Source organism: Melopsittacus undulatus, chromosome Z (assembly GCF_012275295.1).
Source record: "Melopsittacus undulatus isolate bMelUnd1 chromosome Z, bMelUnd1.mat.Z, whole genome shotgun sequence".
NCBI classification, from domain to species: Eukaryota; Metazoa; Chordata; class Aves; order Psittaciformes; family Psittaculidae; genus Melopsittacus; species Melopsittacus undulatus.
The window spans coordinates 54,581,411-54,601,411 of NC_047557.1; the positions used below are offsets into that span (position 1 = coordinate 54,581,411).

Here is a 20,001-nt window from a genome sequence, read left to right on the forward strand (position 1 = left end):
TGTATTTCTTTTCTTAGATGCTGGTCTCACCCTTCCATGCACCCCTATGTCCTGAGCTTGGCATCACAAATCTTGAGAGAGACAGAGCAAGTATGTGTATATTTTCAGGGGTTGGAGGTTGTTGGTGGCAAGCCATCTGTGCCCCAAGATCTCTAAAGGAAGAATTCTTGTGTTGATGGCAGGAGTTCCTTTTCTGAGTTTGCTTTTGGTAACTTCTGTATGTTTGTTAATGCAGTCTGCATGTCTGCAGTTATTTATTTCCCCATTCCTCATTTATTTGCAGTTCCAGCTTACATCCACACTAGTGGTACCTGGCATATACTACATTTTGGATACTTGTTCTTTGCTCTCCCTACACCTAGTTTTACTCAGCTCCCAAGGTAACAAATTCCTAGTCATCAGTAGGTGGCAATTGGTGAGTTGTGATTTTCAGTCCTGCCACTGCTGGTGCCATCCTGTGCATGCAGTGGAAGGCTTCTGCTGTCATCTTGCGATAGCACTGCCTTGGATCCTTGATACAAACCCATTTGTTTTTTCAGCACCCTTTGAATTTGGCAATCCAAGTAACATTTTATTACTGCAGCCTAATAGGACCTATGTCCTTGATCTAGCATTGTTAATAATCACTCTAAAAGACTAGTCAGAGTTCTTCCATTAGCAGACACAGACACACAGTGCTCTGATAGCTACTTAAATAATTTTCTTCAAGTTAAAACAGCACCACTAGTATGTTACAAGATTTTTTTTTTTTTACAGCAGGGTCTTCCTGCATCAACCTCAGATGTTAGGAGTGTCACAAACAAGGAGGCAGATCTCAGCAATCCCAAATGTCTCCTCCCAGATGCTACCATGGTTTTGGCTCTGCTGCTGTCAAAAGCTGAATTACTGTCTGCCCTCATGAACCAAAAACTGGGGGACAAAAGCTCTTTCGCTATGCATTGCCTAAATAATACATGTGGGGAAACTCAGACTGCCTGCTTTGGGGTTGCTTTGAGACAGAGCCTTTCTGACTGATGGCCAGGATGTGAAAAGCACCAATGTTAGTGAGGTGGAAATGTTTTGTGAGATGCTTATCTCAACAGAAAAGTACACACATGCCCCTAGACATTATGCTGAAGAGCTTTGAGATAGTTGATTTCCATTTCTTTGTGAGGAAATAATTAAATTCTTCTAAATGCTATTTTATTTTAATAATTTTAATTATTCAGGCTTATAGTGGCATTCAGAGGCACTCCAAAAAGATATGCTTCTATGGAGCAGCCACTGTATTTACGTCCTTTACAAGTGTGGGAAGACTTGTGATTGGATATCTGCAGAAGAACACCAAATGAGAAATTCTGCTCACATGACAGCCTAGATGACACCAGCCATGAGGAAATGCTACTGCAAAATAACATTAGAGAGGAAGCCCAGGGTAGAGCTAACTAAGATTCTCTTGCTCTTGCTGGCAAGTGCTCACTTTCTTGTGACAGCTGATTCCATAACAGTGTTGAGCTTCTACAAAACATAACATGCAATAACAAACTGTCAACTGTGGCTAATATTTACACTCGGTATCTCCTGGCACCTTTTACCCAAACATTTGCAAGGGCTTTGCAGACATTGATTTCAATACTGTAGCACTTGAGAGCAAGAGCCACAGACATGGAGGCAGCCACCTCTTTCTGCTGTTTATTCTGTTACACAGAGCAGAGATGATTCTCTGGAGTTTCTCATTGCCATTTTAATGACTGAAGAAAGCCTATCATGGAGAATTAATGCAGCTCTCCCTGATCTATTTGTATTAGCAGCCATCTCCCTTTTTGTAACTATAATGGCAAAGTTTTTGGAAAGAAGGAAGAACTATATTGATTCTTGGCATCACTATGAAATATTTTTGTCAAACTTTAAATGTTGTATTTTTTTTCCTCCTTGAGCAAAGAACACCTTTGAAGTTTTTGAGGGAGTGTTACTTATGATAATTTGTAAGTGACTGTAAAGATAAATAATGGGTCTACTTTCCAAGAACATCTGAAAGTTGATATTTTATTTTGCATCTTTGACCTTGTAGAGAGCTGTAAGTATTCAGATTAGTCTGGTGTATTTGCATGTAGGTATTACAGATGCTAAGCAACCTGAAGTTGTGACTGTCTGGTCTAACAAGAGAAACCATTTTCAGGACAAACTAAGTTAGATTAATCCAACTCGTGTGTTTTTATCGTGTTTAAAATAAACAGCCAGTGCCTTTTTAGGATCTGCTTAGGAGAGTTGCCTGGATGTATGCCAGGCTTCTTTTGCTGCAGGAATCAGAATAGCACTGGGTGAACTAATCTGTCTTTTGTCTCTCAGAAGCTTTTCAGCCACCTGCAAAAAAATAACCTTTAGTGTGGGGATTTACCCTGTTCCAGATTACAGTCTTGGTCAAATGGATATGTATGTAGAGCCAGATGTGCAAGACAGGAAAAAAGAGAAATTCATGAAGTCATCCTCATCTTTTGAGGCCAAAGGAGATGTGGGACTTTCTTCCCCAGAGTACAAAAGCTGCAGAATGGATTATGAGAAGAAAACCTGGATGCTTCACTCTCTGCTCTGGGAATCTGTGGTTACATGGCCTCTTGGCCACATTCTCTACCGTGAGCAGAGTAAGTCTCACTGCAGCCTGGAGGTGGACATGCTAGAGCACACACACCTTCCTTCTCTTGTTGTCAGGTGAACCCTACAGCGACTGGGATATTGTACGGTACAATGGGCAGCTGTACAGCTGGTCAGCAAGGGTGGCTGGACCTCTCCATCCGAAGTCCTTCCCACAGGCTGTAAGCTGCCAACACAAAATACTGCTGGAAACATTGCAGTTTCAGCAGTGAGGCAGAAATTAAAAAACAAAACCAAACATTTCATAGCATCTTTTATTATGGCAAGAAAAAGCAATAGGTGTGCCTGTAGCCATTAGGGAACTGGGGTTTTAGGCCTAAATTTTGTGATTTCAACCTTGGAAGAAAGATCTTCCTAGGTTTTGAAGCTGCAGCATCAGCTTGCTCACAGATGCCATTTAGCTCTGTTTGTAAAGCTATGAGTCCCCACAGTTGCACTGTAAGCCAGAAGGCTTTTGGTTTGGTTTGTTTTTTTCTCTTCAGTGGAGCTTTCTCTGATGTAATTATATGGCCTGGTTTCTCTTTCATGCTTCTTATCATAAATATATGTTTAAGCACTGCCTTTGCCCCTGAAACTCAGAAGGGAATAATATTTTCTGTGTATTATTTACTTTTACACAGTTAGCAAAAGAATATTCACATATATGCTTTTAATTCTGCCAGTCAGATGTCATAATGACCATGCCTAATTAGCATTACAGATTTGGTTGAGGAGATAAATGGCGAGATCCTTCAGGGTGTAGGTCAGTCCAGCTCCAGGCATTCATTCTCATAAGATTTACGAGAGGGATGGGACTATAGACTACTGAAATGGAAGCTTGAAAAATATTGCATTAATGAAATGCAAATCATGTTCCAGCTGTTAAATGAACCTACTATTTCAGGTGTCTCAGGCAATGAAACTGTAAAGCAGCTCTGGATGGGATACAAAAAGCAAGTAAGTCATTTCAGTCTCTGCTGATGTACAGAACTGAAACACATCAGACCATACAAAGCTTAATATTCCATTAATGGCTTGGTCCAAGGCCCACTGAAAGTCAGTGGAAAGACTGTTGATATCTGATCCAAAGGCGACTAGCCAGAAATTATGGTTTCTAGGCCTGTTGTTCACCCAGTAAACACTGAAGTCAGTTGATCATGGATGGTTTATAAAACAGGAGCTAAAGATGTGCAATAAAAAATTAAACTCTTGTAGACACACAAGATGTTCTTGATAGTGGCACTATGTAAATGAAAACACATTATTAAAGTTAGATTACAAGTAACATTATTCAGATTATGTTTAATTGTTTGTGTAATTTGAATTTGAATGATGCAAGTCATACAATTTCTAATGACAAAGTCAAATTTAAACAAAGCAATTGAATTTCCGTATGAGTTGACACTTTCATTGAAATACTCAAACTTTGCTAATTTCCAAAGGAGTTCGGCTAAAACCTTTAATATGGATGGATGGACACAATTCAATATACTGCTAGTATCTTGTAAACCTTCTGTTCCATGATAAGTACAAAGTTATACTCATCTGAACTACCATTTGCTGTCAAAAGCCAATGCTATAAAATTATGCTGTCTCAGTAATTACTATGGAATGGTGGAATAAACAATTTTCAGAAGTTCCCCATTAAAAAACAGTAATTGTTTATTTTAAAGAACGAAATCAATAAAAGTATGTAAAAACATTCAGAACACTGTAGTATCAAAGGCTATATACCCCCGTGTGATTCTGTGTAATTTTTTTTGAGCCTATCTATCTGTTCAAGTGCATCCTACAAATGACATAAAGTTTCAAAATAAAATTAAGAAGGTATTAAATCCAAATATCTCCAAACATCTACACATCCTTTCCTCAAAGGATCTTTTTGCATATAAATCAGTGAAATCAAACAGCCACTCTCAGGATGAAGCCAGAGAGACTTCTCAGTTGAGACGTAAACTGACATGGCACATCAATCATCCCTTTCCCTGAGCTTCAGTACAAAACCAACATTAATTGCTGTTCCTGCCCAGTGTCTACAGGGGGTGTTTACAGGGTGGACTGAGAATTAGCTGAAAGTTATGCAGAAGACAAATGACAAGTGGCTGAATTTTATGGATATTATTGTATCAGAAAAATTCTGGAGACAAGTTTGGAGTCCAGATATACTTAATAAAGAAGAGAGACTGATAGGTTTTCGCGGCTGAATGTTTGCCTTTCAAGCACATTAACAGGGAATTAAGCAGCTAATAAATCACAAGGGTGGTAAGTGCTCACGTAGATGCTCCTGTGGGCTTTTGCAAATGAGGGCTGAAGCATAAAGGATTTCACACCAAGAAGCACGTCTCTAAGGCAGGCTCAGCCTAAGCCATGTTATTCCAAATCATCTCTATTCAGTGAGGAGCAGTATCTCAACACAAGAAAAGTCTTTTGGACCACATTGATGCTTTCAGGTAAGTTGCACATAAGACAGGAGCTAATGCTCCTGAGGACTAGCCTGTAGTTGCAGTGCTCTAGGACAGTCCAGCCCTGCATCTGCGAATTATCACATCAGATGGAAACTGCTTTCACTTGTACTGATGAGTAAAGTTACGTCCAGTTTTCTGGCCCTGAGGCTGAATTTCACTTTCACTGGTCTATGTGTTCTTGGTGTGGTGTTTGCTCTGGGGCCAGTGTAATGCCCAGGGTCTCTAAGGTGTAATATTTACATTTTGTGTATCTTTATCAGTTCAGACTGTTTTAGTACAGGGAGAACTGTGCAGTAGACAAGCAGTCTTGCATAAGTAAACTGTGCGTATGCACTGGGTTTAGCATAAGGACATAGAGGATTTCAAAGATCTAAACCTGGGAGGTAAAGTAGCCAGTTTTCATGCAGCCTTATTCATACTGCCTACTGGGAGTGAGCCCTTAAATTTGCTAGGACTCAAACTGCTAGCACACAGTATGCGCAAGCTGATTGGCATGTGCCAAAAGCAGACAGATGCTTAAGTTTGTTTCCAGGGCCTGTTTTATTCGACAGTACAGCTGTTACTGCTAACTGCTATACTCATCAGTACATGGTTGTTTTTCTATATCCCATAGATTTTTTTTTATATACCTGCGCATATACCATAATAGCTATAGAAATATGCTTGGGATGTTATGTTTCTGAATATGAAGACCATTGCTCTTCCTCATACAGATACGGTCAGGTTGCGTGCTATTACTTATATATGTAAAATATTCTATGCATACTAAATTATTAATTTCTTTTCTAACTTTCAAATTAACTAAGCCAATAGGCATGCAAAGCTTTGATGATTGGAGGCAGACGGTTGTGTAGAAAGTGTTCATACTTTTACTTGGTCTTGGACAGAGAGGGCACTAAGAAAATCCTTTCTGCTCCCATTTATTTGCGGTGAGACAACCTAGAGTTGGTTTACCTGCTCATTGCATATCCTCAGGAAAAACTTTTGTGATTCAGTTTGCAGAGTAATTTTTTCAAATCAGCTTCCCAAACCAAGATACTACACATGTTGCTTTATTTTTTTTCTAATACTACATTTTAATTAGTAGGCAATGTTTTTCAGCATAGAACTCACAGAACCTTCACAGGGTAGCTTCTTGTGTGGTCAGTAACTTCTGCTTTATCAAAGAGTCAATCCTTTTGTGTCTTATTGACAGTACATGATGTGCATTGATTGTAGACAGATCTATTTAATTATTTTATTCATGTATCTGTGTAAAAAAAGGGCACAGGTACCAATCCCAAAATAATAAATAGAGCTGAGAGCATCTTCAGTTACAGTATTATCTTTATCAAACTCTGAATTTAAATTATCTGCCCTGAAAAACAGATGATGAGTTCATGTAAGTACAAATTAACACAATGAAAACTTGCTGCTTACAAATGATGTTTAGCTCTTCAGGGCTTTTTTTCTAATTCCACCTATCCACATATATTGGAGACCCCAGGCTTTTATTTTAGTAAAACTAGTATAAACGGAGGGATTACCATATTATTCCAAGTTCAGAATGACATTTCTAAGATTCATACAAAGTGGAGCCTATAATGAATGGTAAAATATTACTAAAATCAAAATGACAGCATTTTATACCAACTTTAAGCACAGTAAAGGTTTGATCACTCATATATAAAACATGTTAACTACTGAAAATGTAAAAAATTAAGAATCTTTATTGTTTAGTAATTTGATAGATAAAAACCAGGTATCTGTGTAGGATAAGATATAATTTGGGGGAGCATGGAATACAGACAAATGTTGACGGAAAGTCACAACGAAGATCTCAGAAACCAAATGATGTGCTGAAACAGGACTCATAATTTACAATTTTTGAATAGTCTCATGGCTGGAATCAAATGCCAGTATAAAGTAAAATAACTTTCAGCAAAACTGCACTAAAGAATGTCAAGCTCTCAGCTGAAACTGAGAGCTGGAACAGTATACAAGGTGCTAGTTGAAGGCATGTTAGAAACATTTTGGTAGAGCAGAGAATTGTTTGTAGCAAAATGCCAGAAATTGCTTAGATTCTTTAATTTTTTTGCTTCCTTGGTAAATCTGTAGACTTAATATTAACTTTATATTTGGGACCAGAGAAGATAGAGGAATAAAAGTAAGGGATAATAACAAATAATTAGAGGAAAGGAAGACATATTTACCATAAGAGAACAGAAAAATATAGTTGCATCTTTCTTTTATGGAAGAGAAAAAGATGAGGACAGTGCTATTGGGAAACATAATGGGTTAAGTTTTGTTATATCAATGATGACATGGAAATGCTAAGGAATGTTTATTTGTCAAATATTTGCCAACTCAGAAATCACAGTCTGCATATCTTAGCCTCTTGTGCATTCAGTAACTTGTCCTTTACTAAAGAATCTTTTTGTGTTTTATTGGCAGTACATGGTGTACATTGATTGTAGACTGTCATCTGTTTAATTAGGTTACTCATGTGTTAAACCTAATTGCGTCTGTGTAAAAAAAGCCCCAAATAAACAAACAAAAAACAAAAACCCAAAACAAAACAAAAAAGAACCAAACAAAACAAGAAACAAGCAAAAACAACAAAAAAACAAACAAAAATAAGCAGTAAAAAGAAAACAAAACCAACCAAACATACAAACAAACAAAAATCCCCCCCAAAAAAACAAACACACAGGAACTGAGGGCTCTTTTTTATTTTTCTTATGGTTTACCAAAGAACTTGTCAGCATCTGTTAAATTTGAACATGAACACCAGTGTTGAACCGGAACTCTAAGGGCATACCTCTTCATACCCCTGTTAGGAGAGCAGGGAAATTTTTGATGAGAATGCCAAGAAATCCAAAGATATTCATGGTTTGAAACAGATTCTTGGAAACAGACTCATGAGTGACTATGGCAGTTGACTCAGACTGTAGACAAGGAAGCCCACGAATCACAGTATTTAGCAGGATGGGTATACATTTCCCTGTCTCTCACCCAGTTGTCTTGATTGACAGCTGATTACTTTGAGATAAGTGAGTGAATAAAAATTAAGTAAACTCAGTGACTTTGGGTCCAGAATATTTCTGATCAATTGTCTTCCATATTTTCAATTACAGAATCCCCTTCACTTGCAGATGAGTTTAGAAAACTCACCAAGTTCTGATGCTGATGTCACTTTTGCAATCCTTGCAATGAACAACTGGTATAATTTCAGCCTGATGCTATGCCAAGAAGAGTGGAACATCACGGATTTTCTCTTCCTCACACAACAGAGCTCCAAGTTCCACCTGGGATCCATTATAAACATCACAGCAAACCTCACTTCAGCCAGCGACCTGCTGAACTACTTACAGTTTTACCTGGAGAGCATCAAAGACACAACTTCTACCATGGTGATGTTTGGATGTGACATGGAAAAAACACGGAGGATTTTTGAAATAACTACCCAGTTTGGTGTGATGCCTCCAGAACTTCACTGGATTATTGGGGATTCACAGAATGTGGAAGAACTCAGGACAGAAGGTTTGCCACTTGGTCTCATCGCTCACGGCAAGACAACACAGTCAGTCTTTGAGCATTACGTGCAGGATGCAATGGAGCTGGTAGCAAGAGCTGTAGCAGCAGCCACCATGATTCAGCCTGAACTGGCTCTTATTCCAAGCACGATGAACTGCATGGACACAGATGAAAGGAATATCACTTCAGGGCAGTATTTGTCAAAGTAAGTTTTTCATTTTTTTCTTTATTTGTAGCTAATATTTATGGTATAAAAGAAAAACAGTTTTTCTGCTCCTCTCTACGATTTTCAGTGGCTTAGCTATTACACTGTTAGCCCTCCCTCACACACATTATTTCAGTATTTCTTCCTGCTTCATTACATCTGGGCAAATAATGAAACAAACTTGGCCACAGAAGGGAATTAAGCCAGTCATAGAAGAAGACACTGTTCCACAGAAGTAGAGATCACATTGTAAACATAGGCTGGGTTATAGAACCTGAAAGTATCTTGTATTTGTGTTTATGCAAATAAAAGGAAAAAGCTATGGCTGTCATCAAATTCTCTGAGGTTTTGAGATACCTGAGAGAATACAAAACGCAATAAGAATATTTGTGCTACCAAAGCAATCAGAGAGAATGAAAGCAGATGTGTAGCCCGTGCTAGTATCCTTCCATGGAAAAGAAACAAAAAAGATGCACCTTGATCACCTAAGGAGTCACTGCTCTTCGTGAGAGCACTCAAAACTGCAAAGGGCTCTCTCTGTTGCTTGGGGTGGGAGGCTCTTCTTTCAGCTTCTGCTACAGCTATTCTCATAGACCACTGCATGTCATTATACTGAAGTTAGTCCCAAAACTGCTTGGGGATTCACGTCTAGAAATATTCTATGGTATAACATAAGGGAGGGAAAATTGCATGGTTCTATTCAAAACAGACAAAAAAGTCTTTGCCAAGTGTGTGAAGTCATCAGCTAATTTACATCCAGTGACTGTTGTACATTTTCTTCCCATTGCACTTGGCTTTCAGTGTACAGGTTTTGCTGGATGGAGTTAGAACAAAAGTTCTTGAAGATTTTTCTGTGTCTGCAACATTTTTTAAATCATAACTGAGATGTGTCTTCACAATAATGTGGTAACAGCACTGCTCAAAACACAACCTTCTGAGTCCCCACTAATTCCTTGGTCATCAGCATTCATCCATTACTTAGGGGTCAAAAACTCTCAAAGAGTTTCCAGAGAGTGAAACAATACTTGGCAATAAATACTGCACTGGCTTGCAATATCCCCACTGACTTGTGGCATTAATTTTGTCTCATTATTCTGGGTATTTTAGCTAGATCACACCTAAATTCCTGAAAAGTAAAACTCAGCAAGAGGCTTCTTATTACAACAATTCTGAGGGCAATAGTTTTATGAACAGAAATCTTGAAGATTAAAGGTCAAAGGTAAAGAAAATCAAAATTAAAGCTCTCGAAGGTATTATAGAATCATAGAACAGTTAGGGTTGGAAAGGACCTTAAGATCATCTAGTTCCAACAACCCTGCCATGGGCAGGGACACCCCACACTAAACAATGTCACCCAAGGCTTCGTTCAGCCTGGCCTTGAACACCACCAGGGATGGAGCATTCACAGCCTCCCTGGGCAACCAAGTTCCAGTGCCTTACCACCCTCACAGTAAAGAATTTATTCCTTATATCCAATCTAAACTTCCCCTGTTTAAATTTGAACTTGTTACCCCTTGTCCTATCACTACAGTCCCTAATGAAGAGTCCATCTCCAGCATCTTTGTAGCCCCCCTTCAGATACTGTAAGGCTGCTATGAGGTCTCCACACAGTCTTCTCCAGGCTGAACAGCCCCAGCTCTCAGCCTGTCTTCATATGGGAGGTGCTCCAGTCCCCTGATCATCCTCGTGGCCCTCCTCTGGACTTGTTCCAAAAGTTCCATGTCCTTTTTATGTTGAGGACACCAGAACTGCACACAATACTCCAAGTGAGGTCTCACGAGACGAGATTAGAGGGGCAGGATCACCTCATTTGACCTGCTGGTCACGCTCCTTTTGGTGCAGCCCAGGAGAAGTTGGCTTTCTGGGCTGTGAGCACACACTGCTGGCTCATGCTCATTTCCTCATCTACCAACAGCTCCCTCTTGCTCCTGGACACTGAGCTTCCCCCCACTCAGGTGCTGAAGGCATCCTCTCTCAAGCTACTCATCTCGGCAATTGCAATTCCTGCAAAATATTTCTTCAGCTTTGTTTTATATATGAAAAATGACTGCTGTAACTTTAGTTATATTTGGGGAAACAATATGCAGTTTCACATCTATGAAATTTCCTGTACCATCATCTCAGTAAAGGTATTGTGGAAAGGAAAAAAGGATCATATGCCTAGCCTTTCTTTCCCTAAACACCTGCTTGTGGACCCTTTTAAAGACAAAATAACAAGTTAGATAAACCTGTGTCCTAAATCACTGCAGCTGTTTTTATAGTGCATGAGTGAAACAGATACCTGATGGCCTGTACTGATGTTAGCAGTATAACTGTGAGTGGTACCAGTAATTTCTCAGGTGTGAAGCACCAATGAATAACTTAACTGTGATCATCCTTGTCCATTGCACAAGTGCTTCAAGGCAAGTGGTGTGCCTCCAAAGATGAAACTTTTATCTGGTGTTTAACTGAATGTTTACTAATGTGGGTGTTTTTCTGCCCAAGTGAACTCATCTGTCTTGATACATAGTGCTGGAGATGCAGTGGGAGGAATGGAGAAGAGACAGTGATACAGACCTTCACCTACTGCGGAGTGTAGTTAAGCTGGCACAGCTGACATCTGAGCTTTCATTTCCAACACTGCAGTCACACATTGGCTGTGCAGACATTTAAATGCCACCCATGAGCAGAATGATAATTATGAGCAAGACAAGGTCTGCTCCATGGCAAAGTATGCTTTTATCTATGTAGATACAGATGGAGATGTGCAAACCCCTGAAGGTTATGCTGTTGTAAGTCTACATCCATCATTTCTCCTACAGTGAGATTTATTCCCTGACCTATTCCTGCCTGCTCATGGGAAGAACATCCTTGTTGATGGAACAAGGCATTAAAATTTCAGAGCCTCATCTTGTCTTACAGCTTTAATTAGTCTTACAGCTTTAGCTAATTTTACAGCTTCTTGAGTAATTTCAGCACTTGTTATTTGTTTGCCCATTCTAGTTCTTGCCTCCAGTAAACTTTCCAAGAAAAATGTGGAATGGCGAAGCTATCAAGCTTGAAAGAAAAAGAAATAATTTCCCTAAATCATTCTTAAAGGTGCTACAAAGAGATCGATGCTGCAGTATGGTAGTAATGCTAAAGCTGTAATAAGCAGTTTTTATAACAAAGCACATGAAAATCAAATAAAGCTGAAATGAGCAAATGACAGACTTTGGACTCATCGGTCAAACTAAAGTGATGCTGGTAAAATTTTGATACAGCTATCACAGCCTATCAGTGTGATCATCAGCTCACACATAATGACATAACATCAAGGAAGTTCACTCAGCTGTCAGACTTCAGGATCTAGCCCTTCATATTCTGACATTTATACGCATCATATTTCCATACAAATCTGTCCATACAAATCTGTCAGTAGCCCTATAGAAAAGATAATGCCCAGGTATTGGCAAAGTGTCTATCCAGTACTCAGCACTTGCAATTCCCAAAGATTTACACTGGAGATTACTGGTTTAAATAATGTAGTAAGATAATCATACCTGTTTCCTAAAATTACTGAGTAAGAGAGTTTTTACTTGAAGTCCCTGGCATGAGTTTCACTAGCCCTTCATAAAGCATATGCAAATTATTACAGCTATAGCCAATCATGTGTAAAACAAAGTGTTCTTAAAATGTATCTCCCACATGGTTCCCCTCATTTATTTTGATACATGTCCCTAAACTACCAAGACTATAGAACATTAAAATCAGCTGCAAAAGTAATCAACTAACTCCATGAGGTGGCCAAGTCATACATTTAAATGCTACTAAATCTCTGATAAATATATCAAATAAATAAATCTCAAATAAATATTTATTTGATTTTCATCTGCTTTGTTGTAAAAGCTGCTTATTACAGCTTAAGCAGTATTACCATACTCCAGCAGCGATCTGTTTGTAGTACCTTTAACACTTCTAACACAATTCAGGTACAGAGGACTTGGTTATCATGGGCACACATTTCTACAGTGAAAGTCAGAGAACATAGTGCATAAATTTCACTGGTCTCATTCTACTTGGGGAAAATAAATATAATGTATTATTCCATAGCTTAATCTATTCCCAAAGCACCTGGTCTGCAGCATTCTGATATCCAGGTTGTGCTGTGGCAGTAACATGGGGACAAATCCATCAGAACATTGCTAGCTTATTCCATCTGAGGATTTGTCTACCTCAGTTTTGGCATTTTGTGAATTGTTATGCTGTTTACCACACTTATTTGTTTTTTCCACACAATTCTTTCAAGATTTTACATTCAGACCCGTCTACAGTGGTTTTACTGTTACTGTCATAGGTCAGCATGCAAGCCTAGCAAGGCTTCTAAGAAAGAAGTTGCAGAATTTTTTACAACGACTGAAAAGAAGATACGAAAACCATATAAGTTTATGAGCACAAAAACTTTTCTTTAGTGCTTAAGATTGCCTTCTCCTATAAACTTTGCCTTGATAATGTTTATAGGCACAGACATGCAAGTAGACCATCAAAAATGAAACACAGAGTAGGAGGAAAGGATTAGTCAAAGAGTGGCAGACACCACTGATTAATCAAGTTATGGTATCATTTAGCTAACACTAGACTAAGTGGTAAAGGATTTTAAACCATATGTATGTGTCTGTCCTGAACCCAGCCTACTCAAAATAGACTGCCTCGGAAAAATTTTGAAGCCATGTCAGAGAAGACTGTCACACACAACCACACTCAAAACTACATTATTTAGTTTTGTAAATTTACCCTTTGCTGAGGACAGAAACTGATACAATTTTGAAGCATACATGGTCCAGAGTTTTAACCACTAGAACTCCATCGAAAGTCATCAAAACAAAAGGGTAGCAACAAGGCAGAAGTATGCAGGCACACATGCTTGCTGCAGATTTATGCTTTTCAAATCAATTTAAGGTTATTTTTTATCTGCTTTAACTATTGGTAAACAACACTACTTAATGTTTATGTCTTGCTTATTGAAGCTGGAATGACAGCTGTAGTCTTTATACTTCTTTCAATACTTGCTTTCATCCAATTCCCAGAACTAATGTGAGGCGTTATATTCTACTGTGACAGCAAAATAGTTTGTCTTGCGAATGCCTCTTTCTGAAACGTGTGCCTGACTTACTTTACACCATATTAGCAGCAATTCAACTAAGTTGCTTTTTATGGAATTGCCATACTAAGACTTATATAGTACCTGCAAAATGCATAGCAGCATTCTTATTAACAGAATACAGTTGGTCATGATGTTTACACTAAAATGGATTTTCTTTTTCCAGCTCAACTCCTTGCTCCCTTATTCATGTCATTTTAGCCTCTTTGATAATGACTTAACCAGAAGCTGAATTACACTTAAGGGGAAGACAACTAGTAGCTAACACTGCCACCCAATACAGAGGAAATACATAACTTTATTGTGAATATCTGGAAAAGTAAAAGCCAAAAAATCTCATTGCAAAATGTGCAGTGCAAAGCAGGGACACTTCACGAGACCTACACTTTTACGAACGCTACTTTTGCACATTTTTAAAAAGTTTTCTTGTTTTGGGTTTAGGTTTTTTTTTTGTTGTTGTTGTTTAATTTTTTTTTTTGTAGGAATTAATCCTGACTGTCCTAGGGCAACCATCTTTCACTGAGTCCCTTTCTTCATTCTGAAGTGGCTAACAGTGATTTACCAATGCCGAATTTGCATTTTCAAATCCAGATTTGTTCACTTCAGAGTGCTTGAAAGCTGTTGACAGCACTTCAGTAGCCTCTCTTATGTAAGTTGTATCTTACTGAAATTACAGGATTTTTCTTGGAAGGACATTTTGTACATAATTTCAACTCTTCCATTTTCATACGTATTTTTATCTAGGAAACTGACTACAGATCTAGTGAGTTCAGCTGCTTAGAACTAACCTATGTTTCATTAATTTGCGAGGCAAAGGTAACTGAAAAAAAATGTGTTTTCTCACTGATTTTTCCTTGTAAATAAAAAGAATATCATTCCTGAAGAGTTTTCATTTGCATTAGATAATGTAGGAGAGTGTATTCAAGTACTTCAGTCAGAAAGTAAGTGGTTTGTTCATCATGCCATAGGAAGGCTATTTATGATCCAGGTGTTCCAACAACATGCGCAATCTATTCTCTTAAACATAAATTCATGCTGATTTAAGTTAGCATGGTGGCTTCAGTTGTCCGCTTCTTATTACTCTGCTGTCTCCCTTGAACAGGTTTTTAGCTAACACAACTTTTGATGGTCTCAGTGGCCACATTAAGGTGAAAGGCTCCTCCGTTGTCAGCTCAGAAAACAACTTCTTCATCTGGAATCTACAGCATGACCCTGTTGGGAACCCTATGTGGACTCGTCTGGGAAGCTGGCAAGAAGGAAAGATAGTAATGGACTATGGGATATGGCCAGAACAGGCCCAGAGACATACAAATCACATGCAACACCCCACCCGGCTGCACCTCAGAGTGGTAACTCTCATTGAGCATCCATTTGTCTTCACAAGAGATGTAGATGATGAAGGTCTTTGCCCAGCAGGGCAGCTGTGCCTGGATCCTTTGACCAATGATTCAGCTGTGCTGGATAACCTGTTTGAAACGCTTCAAGGAGGGAATGACACAATTCCCATTGAGTTGAAGAAGTGCTGCTATGGCTACTGCATTGACCTGCTGGAGAAGCTAGCTGAGGATATGAATTTTGATTTTGACTTGTACATTGTCGGTGATGGAAAATACGGAGCCTGGAAGAATGGCCACTGGACAGGGCTGGTGGGAGACCTTCTTGCTGGCACAGCTCACATGGCAGTGACATCATTTAGCATTAACACTGCCCGCAGCCAAGTGATTGATTTTACCAGCCCTTTCTTTTCTACCAGCTTGGGCATCTTGGTGAGGACCAAAGACACAGCAGCTCCTATTGGAGCCTTTATGTGGCCACTTCACTGGACTATGTGGCTGGGGATATTTGTTGCTCTGCACATCACAGCGATATTCCTCACCTTATATGAGTGGAAAAGTCCTTTTGGGATGACCCCGAAGGGAAGGAATAGGAACAAAGTCTTCTCTTTCTCCTCTGCTCTGAATGTCTGCTATGCAATCCTCTTTGGAAGAACAGCTGCCATCAAACCCCCCAAGTGCTGGACTGGAAGGTTTTTAATGAATCTCTGGGCTATTTTCTGTTTGTTTTGTCTGTCCACATACACAGCCAACCTGGCTGCTGTCATGGTAGGAGAGAAGATCTATGAAGAGCTGTCTGGAATACATGACCCAAAGGTAAAGCATGCCTGTTGTTATTAACTCAGACCATTCTTCTGCCCTGTCAAAATTCACTGCTGCATAATTTATAGTTTCTAATAAAATCAGAAAGCAATCTGTGTGTACAACAGCAGTGGCACTACAATTAGTTACTACCTGGCAGCATTACAGTAGGAAAAATCAGTGAGAGAGGATTTTTAAACATTCATAGAAGTGGAGGGGATGTGTGTCAAAGATTAAGGGTGAAGGGGAAGTTGAAAGATTTTGGTGTTGCCCAATGCAGAAAAGAGAAGTGGCTTCTACATACAGAGTAAGAGTTTGATTTCAGTTCTGAGTCCCTTTGGCTGTTGTTTTCATCAGTTGGATGATTTGAGTCATCCTGAGATCTACTCAAACAATGACACTGGATGGAGAGAAAATCACTGATGTTCTAGGTAGGATTTTGCAGTAATTTCTCAGGCCATGATGGTTTTTACAGAGGTGTTACTGACAAAATTAGCCGTGAATGCTAAATCAGGTAAAACGGAACTGAAATCTTGAAAAGCCCCACCTTCTCCATCAAAACAGTAGAATTCATTTTTCGAGTAATCAGACATTTGATTTGCAATGTTGTTTCTGCTGAGGAACTGTCATGGGAGGAAATGAATTATTCTGTATACAACCCATCTACAAATAGGTCAGACTTCCTAGTACTTGTGCTAGGAAAGTAGAAGCAGAACTGCCTGCTTCTGAAAGTAGAAGCAGAAAAAGTAGAAGCAGGACTGCCTCTACCTACTCTCTCCCAAACTCCCAAGAGGGAATGAAGGAATCTTCAGCTGGAATTCAAGTCTGGTCATTTGTAAGACTTTTCTGATTTTATTTGCTACTAAGTAATGATCATGAAAACATGCGTGCAGAAGGGTTTGTATAGAGAAGGCAGGGCACATGAGAAGGCATCCTGTTCCTCTAAAAGTCATTGTAGGGTATAGGGTGGCAACAGCAAATTTCCTTTGTTTGGCACTTTCTCCAGTGAAGGTGTGGTTGTATTGTCCACAGTTTTATACTTATGACCTTGGTACAAACCTTTGAAACCATTCATCATTAATTTGAAACAGGTGAACTGAACTGATACAACATTGTGCCACTGGAAAAGTGGCACAATTTTAAGAACTTAAGAACTGAACGTTTACTTTGCTTTCATAATCTGTGTATTTAAGGATTACATATGTCTTTCCAGACAGGAAAGGCCAAGCTTCATCTGTTACATAAGTAAAACCTTGCATTCAGACTAATGACCATACAGTTTTGACCTTGTGAGTATAACTTCTGGCTTATTTCCTCCAACTTTATTTAGATTGTTGCTACCAAATATATTTTAAACAAAGAACAGTCTTTGTTGTTAGCTTGAGGCGTTCTGAAATTGATTTATGGTTTAAAGCAAATTGATACTAATAATCTGACTTTCTGCTCCCAGAAAAAAAAGTACCATAAATACTACATAAATAATTTCATCAATTTAAGGCACAATTTAAGTTCAAAAATCATGTATTTGTTTTATTCAGAGCATTCTGAATAAGCAAATGAGATCTTTTGTCTGAATTTCCACAGCTTCAGGCACATCTATTATGGTCTTTATTGTGTGAGACATAGCATTGGCTTTAAAATTAGGTTAGTCCTCTACTCTGCATCACCTAATTCATCAAATCAAATTGCATCACATTACATCCTATTTTTCTGCATCATTATTGTGAACACACATGAAGTTCCTAAGACAGCTATTGGAAAATTTCTGCAATTGCAACAAAATCAAGTTATGCTAAAGCTGTACTGTAAGGCTTGTCTGTTGAGTTACAAAATTCAGGGCAGAGTATTGAAGCGTATGAGGTGCTGAAAACACAGGTCTCAATCATGAACAAAAACACTGATGGTTCACAGTTAGTTATGTCAGTGATCCCATTAAATCAGTTTAGGAAATGTTTGTGGCACAACAGTTACAAAGATACATGCACCACTTTTTAGTTAGTTACTTAAACCGTTTTTTAGTGTGATTTAAAGATTGGGATTTTTTTTCCCCCCAGACCTGCTTACCTCTTTCTTTTCAGTGGTGGATACTAATTTCAAAAAGAAGGCAGCAGGATGCAGAAGTAATCCTTTTAATATTAATATACTTTAAAACATTTTCCTGCTGCTCTCAGTATACATATGCCCTTCTACTATGCTTTGGAAATGTATTTAAAAAACAACAACCAAAATAGAGGGGCAGCCTTCCAGGGTGATGTAAGACATATAATTTCTTCAGGCTGTCAGCAACAGACAGCAAAACCCATCTGAGACTGCAAACAGTCAGGAAGGTAGGCAAGTTGGGAAAAATTTAAAGGTTTTTTTCAGGATTAGAAACCTGGTATCTAGAGTCAGTATTGCCAGGAATGTCTGTGTTCTCTCTTCTGGTTAAAAAAAGACAGGGTTAGATACTATCTGAATAAATAGCATCTGACTTTCTGCAAAAATTCATGTTATGACAGTGATGTTTAATTGATCAAACAGTACAGTGTTTTAGCTGTTACTCATTGCAGCTCAGCAAAGGGAGCATGGTCCTCCCTTGTTGCTGAAATCCCAACATTACAACATTTTCATGAGAAAAATACTGCAACCCAGCAGCCTGCCTTTGGGCTGGTCTGATCATTTGTCCTACCCACTACCCATATTTGTCCTACTCTGGTGGACTGGAGACAGCTGGCTTTATGCCTGACATCTCCTAAACCTGTTTATCACCTTGTTTATTGTACAGCTCCTCAGCACCTTGGTGATTACATTATACTCAGCTATACCTGACAAAGCCATGATCCAAAGTTTTTATCCCTCACTGGGGCAAATGCACATTTCCACACTGGCAAGGTTAGGTTGCTGTAGGTAAAACAGATCTGGTGTTAGAGGAATATGTAGGGATGCAAATGGGGACAGGCAAGTCTAGGCAGCTGGCCACTGCTGTGTTTTTCCTAACTCACAGGATGTGATAGCATTACAGATCTACAACAGCAAGTGGAGTATGCAACCTCACAGGGATGGGCTGAGTGGAAAAGGGGCACATTGATAAGGAAGCAGTTCTGGGTACAAAAAAAGACAATCTATTACCATTCTGCTTCAGAAGACTGGCTCTTTTGCTTTTCTGCCAGCCTTTTGACAAATCCAGAAATCCGGATACTTTATGTTTCATTTTCCAGTATGGTTTCCATAAAGAGATACTATACAAATGTGAGTAACTTAGGTCTCAGTGGCACAGATATGGAAAAGAAGACATTATCTGGAAGTAAACAGCAATGTCAGTGACTTCCCTTGCCGAGTGAGCCTGCAACTAAGGTCCAGATCCAATAAAACTCTTCATTATCAAATCAAATAATAGGGTCTTGTATGACAAAATCTCCCCAGGGAGTGAGGTTTTTTAGTAGAAAGGGGACTTGAAGCAGGGACTGTGCTTTCAGGCTTTTAATGCAAGCGCACATGTTGGAGATACACTATAAAGTCAGGAGTGTGTTGAGTAGTTCAGATTATCTGGGGCAAAATAACTGTGGAAGCCCAGAGGAGAGAAGAAACATTTCAAACATGCCAACAAGAAAGAATACAACAGCAGAAGCTGAGGAGCTGGACAGATTTTCTGTATAGTGGTCCAATGCCTGGTCTTTCTTTCTGCTAAAAGTGTCATTCTTTCGACAATATAATGAGCTTTTCAGATGCTGTCCCACCATTGTCACTTCTTTGACAGCTGTCAGCTTTTCTTTGCCTTGTTTAGGGTACACTTCAGTAGCTGTGTCTATTAATTTACTGTGATTATTTTTTTTACTTCTCTGGATCACTTTACCTTCAAAACAGCTTTTGATAATGACAAAACTTCTTTCCACTTTGTATTTTGACCAAAAATACCTAACCCGTTGAGATTCATTTAACAAAAAGGGCTATACCTGTGAATCCCACCATGAG

The 20,001-nt window shown here is 38.9% G+C and overlaps 1 protein-coding gene across 1 annotated transcript in view; it reads left to right on the plus strand.

The window, feature by feature from the left end:
• Positions 1 to 20,001, plus strand: part of GRIN3A (glutamate ionotropic receptor NMDA type subunit 3A) — a 71,575-nt gene that overhangs the window by 21,168 nt on the left and 30,406 nt on the right. The window contains exons 2-3 of the mRNA XM_005155051.3: positions 8,192 to 8,796; positions 15,018 to 16,065. Coding sequence (XP_005155108.2) covers positions 8,192 to 8,796; positions 15,018 to 16,065 — 1,653 coding nt within the window. The remainder of the gene's footprint in view (positions 1 to 8,191; positions 8,797 to 15,017; positions 16,066 to 20,001) is intronic.